The sequence below is a fragment of the Grammomys surdaster genome, unplaced genomic scaffold, assembly GCF_004785775.1.
Source record: "Grammomys surdaster isolate TR1022 unplaced genomic scaffold, NIH_TR_1.0 141, whole genome shotgun sequence".
In the NCBI taxonomy this organism is placed as follows: domain Eukaryota; kingdom Metazoa; phylum Chordata; class Mammalia; order Rodentia; family Muridae; genus Grammomys; species Grammomys surdaster.
Window position 1 is genome coordinate 5,961,142 of NW_021604599.1, and position 6,503 is coordinate 5,967,644.

Genomic DNA, 6,503 nt, shown 5'->3' on the forward strand with positions numbered 1-6,503 from the left:
ATCTTCCCATCAATGGGATTCAGCAGGAAGTCTGATAAAGAGAGTCAGGATTCTAAACTTCCCAAAACAACAGCAAGATGTAATCCTGCCTGACTGCAGGAGGCTCATTTAGTGTCCTCACGAGCACAGAAAATTGAAGCAGAATTAGGTCGCTCGGGTTTTTCATACAGACTGAAGAGTAAATCAAGAGAGGTTACTGTTCTGCCAAGGAAAAGAGCTCCATTAAAGGCAACAGATATTTGTTCAGGTCCAGGGGAGAAGTTTATGATTCCCGTAGGAGAGTTATTTGAACAGAAAATGACACTGGTACATTCTGTCCCTTCAAGGAGCTGAGTGACACTTTACAAAGAGAGAGTGAGAAAAAGGGAACGTGTGTGACTTTGGTGGCTCTTCTGGCACAGTGGCTATTAGTAATCCCTGAAAAGGAGTTTCTAGGGTTGTGATGGTGATGAGGGCAAGACAAGGAAATACACACACACACACACACACACACACACACGTCCCCTAACCTTTTTCCACACTCAATTCTGTTTTGAGACCAGAGGCCTGATGTAATTCAAAACTGCCTTTCTCAAATAAACCCTTCTAAGCCTGACACGAATCCTCTGTGCAAACATTTGCTTACCCAGACCTAGTTTACATGTCAGTGTATAAGCTCCTGAAGTACTCTTTGATTGAATGTGAAAAGAAACAAAGTTGGCTATAGTTAAGAGTCAAGAACTCAAGCCCAAAGATAGGGGGTAGGGGGCTAGTGCAGCAGGCAAAACTGTCTGACATCAAAGAAAGAAGAATAGATTTCCATTAAAAATGATAAGAGAGTCAAAAGCAAATGATCCAAAATAAAAAAGGAGATAAATGTTTTCAAGCCCAGGGCTGCAGAGATCTGAGGCCAGGCAGAGTGTATACAGGCAGAAACTCACTTAAGCTGCAACCAAAAAAAAAAAAAAAAAAAAAAAAAGATTCTGAGCCAACTGGCTTAAAAAAATGTAACTTCCTAATAATTTCCTTCCAATTTTTGCAGACAAGGACTGTAGCCAGTGAAATGAACATCTGTTGTGGGGTTTCTGTTGCATGATATTTTGCTTCGTCGGAGCCCATGAAATCCCCAAAGAGAAAGGTTAGGACCTTACTCAAATCCTTAGCCAGGTGAGGGGATGCAGAGGTCAAGCTGAGTCTGGTGAGCTAGCCCATCAAAGGGAGCAGGAGAGAAAGATTCTCATAACTGCCTTTTATGAGTATGTAAGAGACTTAATGTAACTCCTTCGACAATAAACTTAATCTCTGTGGTTGAACAATGTGTCTTTATGCAGGCAGAAGTCAGCTATTGTTCCATGACTAAACAAGATAAGGCATGCCCCTGAAATGCTGCCAGCACAAGTTTGTTCTTCCCCAGATGGCCATGGAGAGACTCAGGCCAAAGGTCCAACCAGGTTTTTGGCAACCCCCAAACCATACAACTTCAGCTTTACCAAGGCGGACACATTTATCAAATAACAATATGAAAAACGACTCGTCAGCTACATTCTGATATGCACTTGATTTAGAGTTGTTTTGTTTTTTGAGATAGGGTCTCACTATGTACTCTAAACTGGTCTTGATTTCATGATTCTAATGCCATAGACTTCCATATGCTGAGATTACAGGCACACATCACCCTGTGCCACAGTTTAAAGGATACTAGTAGACATCATTTTTATTAAAATAAGAGAATGGGGTTAGTGAAATGGCTCAGTTGCTACCAAATTTACAACCATGGGCTTAATCTCCAGAAACCACATAATGGAAGGAAAAGAAAAAAAAACAACTCCCACAGGTTGTTGTCTGACTGCCACACTTGTGAAGCAGCTCAGATGTATCATAAACAAACAAACAAACAAATAAGTGAATACATGCAATAAAATTTAATTAAGAAGATCATATAAGTCACAAAAGGTTTACACATTGAAATAGGCTAAATAGCACTATTTAATATTTTGGAAGACAATCCATTCAAACGCATGCTTTTTAAAATGGCATTAAAAGGAGATTATAGGAGAGCCCTGTCGTTAAAATCCTGACAACAATGACAAAACAAGTTTAGGAGTCCACAGAGCAGTTTATCCACATACATGTGCACATGCATGCACACACGCACAATGCATACATACACATACATTCATACATATATACATTCATACATACATACATGAGGCTGAGAAAGACAGAAAAGGCCAGTGTTACATAAAATGTCTAGGTACAGAGAACATCTTCTGAGGGTAAGTTGCATGAGTTAACAAAAGCTGCTGGCATCTTTGCACCTTCTGGGCAGGGTTAAAGCATGGTAGATTTTAGGCAAATTAGAATTCCAGGATAACTGCATAATTTTACTCTTTCTTACAACCGACTCCTCCCCAACAACTACTTATAACTTCCTTTATTCAATAACGTAAAGATGATTTGCATCTGATGAGCTTTTCTGCCCTGGGTATCCTAATGTTTGACTTTATGATACACGAGTTTTTCCTGTCACCGATGATGAGTACCTGGTCCTGATGCTCAGGGCACATGACAAGCTGGGAATGATAGAAGAAATGCTCCCAATGATAACTAGCAGCAGAAATGAGAAAATAAAATCATGTTTCCACTCCAAAAGGTGACCCACATCTAATACCTGGTCACTGGGATGTCTCCAAAACAACTCCAAAAACCAGTTATATTTTATTTAGTTCAGAATAAGCTACATGGCTTTTAATAAAGATTAAGATAACAGTTTTAAAAAGAAACCAAACATTGTTTCCTGGCTAACATTCTCTGTAAGTTTTCCCATCTACTTTCCATTTTATTCAAGTAATACTGGGAAAATGATTGACACCAATATTACTGAAAGTTTACAGAACACATTACCTTTCCCAACTCAATGACAAAAGACTATAATATTTTTAACATATAAATCACAGGAAAATGATGTAACCTGCCCAAGACAACAGCTTTTCCTGCAGAGCATGCTTCCAGGGAGGCCACACAACTCAAAACCTTAGTTTTGCTTCAGTTTAACTCTTACTACACTCAGTTATTCACGGTAGCTAACCATTTACTTGAAGGGTCTGCTAAGTAATGTCTGTGGGCCAAATCTTGTCCTTAGTTGCTTTTCTAAAAAAAAGTTTTACTGGAAGAAAGCCAAGACACCACCGTCTATTGGTGTTTTCCCACAAAAAAGGACAGAGCTGACTATCTGTGTCTAAGACATATGGCCCTGTAAAACATTAGATGTTTTCCATCTGGTCCTTTACAGGAAAAGTTTGTCAATGCCTAATTTAGATACAACGGTGTCAAACCAGGTGACTAGTGCCTAGATTAGGGGTTTAACTAAGGATTCCATTTGAAGACAGATACCTAAGGCTTATCCCTAAACCTGGGCCAAGCTCTAGATTAAAACATGAGTGAATTAAAACACAGAACACATTGCACTATGCAGTATGCTTTTCAGTACCATGAGGTGGACCAGAGTTCTGAAGGATGAACCCAGACTACATACTCAACATGACTAAGTCATCAGTTGTTCCAGACACAAAACGGACAATCTCATAATCATAGTGTGAGATGACCGTGTCCTGAGATTCAGGAACTCGGGGCTGGACTTTTGATCTGAGAAAAAGTCACAGTCTGTCCTACTCAGCAACATATAAGGACAGACCCAATAACACGTGAACTTTCTCTACGACTGTTCTGAAACCACAGTCACAGCGTAAGTCCTCTCTGGCCTCTCTTCACCACACCCAGTGTTCCCATGAGGACAGTGTCCAGCGAGGCGTGTCAGTCCCTGGCCCCAGGAACGGCCTGGCAGGTACCTACCTGTACTCTCGTTCCTGTAGGATCTCCACAGGGTCCAGGCCTTGCGGTTTCTGGATGGGGCTGATACGACTCTGTTTCTGCTGCAGCTGCAGGACCGGAGACGGCTGTCCTGGGGCGGGCTGCTGCACGGAGGGCCCGGGCACCGCCGTGGCCGTGGGCTGTGCGGCTGCAGCCGGTGCGGGTGAAGGTCGGCCGCTGGGTGCCGGTGCTGGCAGCTTCTGTGGGGTGCTCTGGCCACTCAGCAGCAGCTCCTGCCCGGGACCTGTGAGACAAGAGGGACATAGGCAGGACAGAAGGAAAGATCCCTGGTAACCATTTCTATCTATCCTCCACCCATCAACCACCACCTAGGGTCGGAAGTTGCCAGAGACTTAAACTCAAGAGATGACTAATGGAGGGTACAAGGAAAGAAGGAAATGAAGGGCAAGGGTGAAAGAGAAATGGCATGTACTAATGAATATATACATATATATGACTCCTAGTTATAATAAATCAAGGGAATGACAAGCTAGCTTTTAAGGCCACATTCTGCAGTGGGGTTATTGTTGTTTTAAGAATCACAGGTGGATTCAAACTTCAAAAAAGAAAGAGTTCCTCAACAATCAGGTGCGATGGGTATGGCCCCAAGGACTCACTTTGCAAACTGCTGATATATTCCTGCAAAACAGGCCTGTGTCCCGACAGCAGATGCTAGCTATCCAATGCAGTGCCTAGGGCTAAAGGAGCTAACTGGTCTGCTGGGAACTATCAGAGGTTCACACTTCTCCTTAGCATTCTGAAAGCTGATTTTCGGCTTACTTATAGTGAATCCCAGGGAGTAAATCTTACTTTAATGACACAGTAGTAAAGTATTTCTAAAACTACTCAACATTAGGGGTAAAATATCCTTGTTTCCCCTAACAAAACTTAGCAAACATTAAGATTCAAGAAAGCCTTTTTATCAGACAATGGCATGCAATCTTTAGCCTATCTCTGAAGCTTAGCATGGTGGCAGAAACCTCTAAGCACTTCAGAAGTAGAGGCAAGAGTTGAATTCAAGAGTTGGTGGGCAACCTGGGCTATAGGAGACCCTGTTCCTAAGCAACAAAACCAATCTTTAAGTATTGCTGAATTCAGTTTCAGCCATTTTTCTGCACTAAGTTTTGGGAATTTCAACTAACTGCTAGATACAAATCTAAAACAAGAAGGGCTTCAACTCTTCCCCAGGTGAGTTCTCAGTTTCCTTAAAACTGAATACAGTTACTGAAGGTACCAGATGCATTAGTAAATTTTTAAAAAAAATAAAATGAAGACTCTCAGTCAGCAGGTGCTAAAACCACAAGCAGAATTCATCCAAGTATTCCTTATATCCTTTCTTAGGAAAAAAATAATAAAGCCATTAAGCATAGAAATCATAATCCAGAACTTCAGAGAGGTGCAATAATTGACCATACAAAGGCATGCATTGTGGAAAATGGAACATGTTGCTTCAACTTCTGACAAATGCCATTTAGAGGACATCAATGGCAATCCAGAGCAAGCCATAAGCAAACACTGTGACATGAGGAATGTGAAGGATTAGTACAAAGTGCTTGGGGAAGCTTCAGTGCGCACACGCGTGCATGTGTGTGTGTGCGCGTGCATGTGTGCATGTGTGCAAGCGTGCGTGCGTGCACGTGTGTAATGTACAGGTACCTCTATCTCTTCCAAAAATTAGGTAAAATTTCCCAAACAATATAGACCTAGATAAAATTTTTTCTTTGTCTCCCACCCCTCTCCTTGGCTTCCTGGGTCTCTGTGTATACTCTTGGATGTTCTGGAACCAGGTTCTGCACTGCCTCCTGTGTGCCACCACTGCTCTGCTAAAGTTTTTTCTTAAGCTAATTTATAGTCCTGGTATTCTTGGGGGTTGATTAAAAAAAAGTTCTGGGGTGAAATATATGGTTCTTTATTTTTATGTCTAGGGTATATCATCATATAAAGTTGTTTTTTCAACTAAATTCTTTGTTTTCTAAATGGGAGGTCATTTACAAAACACATAGATCTTCATTACATGTTTTATTTAGAAATTTTTTCATCCATATTTTAAAAAGCAATTAAAGCTCGTGTTTGTTAAGCAATAGGTTTTGGAACACCTTTCCCGAGAGGTCTTTAAATTAAGGAATGTGCTTTCCTTTGCATTGTCTTATGTATGACTAGTCAAATGACAGAAGATATAGATTTCTAGCATTTATTTTTTTAATTTTTAATTACATGTATTTATTTGAGGGAGGGCACGCATCCAAAGTGCATGCCTGGACATCAGGAGCCAGCTTGTAGGAGTCAGTTCTCTCCTTCTCAGAATCAAACTCAATCTTCAGACTTGGTGGCCAGGGCTCTTACCCACTGAGCAAGTAGAATTAACTACATTAGGAGCCATGGTCTTAGCATGCTAAACGGTGAGCTTACTAGTGTCAGACTCTCAAAGTCCAAACATTTTCTAGGAGAAGAAAATCTGGTAGTTATTGGTAAAATAGAATCACAATGATTGCGGTAAATTTCATTCTCAAAGTATTTTCCCTCTTTTCTAAGTTCAAAAGATAAAAACATCCCATGAGTCCAGCACCAGTACACACTCGCTGGTGAGTCCAGCACCGGTACACACTCACTGGAGAGTCTAGCACCAGTACACACTCACTGGAGAGTCCTGCACC

At 41.2% G+C, this 6,503-nt stretch overlaps 1 protein-coding gene across 5 annotated transcripts in view; it reads right to left on the minus strand.

Annotated features, from left to right (window-relative positions):
* Smarca2 (SWI/SNF related, matrix associated, actin dependent regulator of chromatin, subfamily a, member 2) overlaps positions 1-6,503 on the minus strand; it is a 166,726-nt gene that overhangs the window by 127,715 nt on the left and 32,508 nt on the right. For all 5 annotated transcript variants that reach the window (XM_028764074.1, XM_028764072.1, XM_028764073.1 and 2 more), the window contains exon 5: positions 3,832-4,093. In XM_028764074.1, coding sequence (XP_028619907.1) covers positions 3,832-4,093 — 262 coding nt within the window. The remainder of the gene's footprint in view (positions 1-3,831; positions 4,094-6,503) is intronic.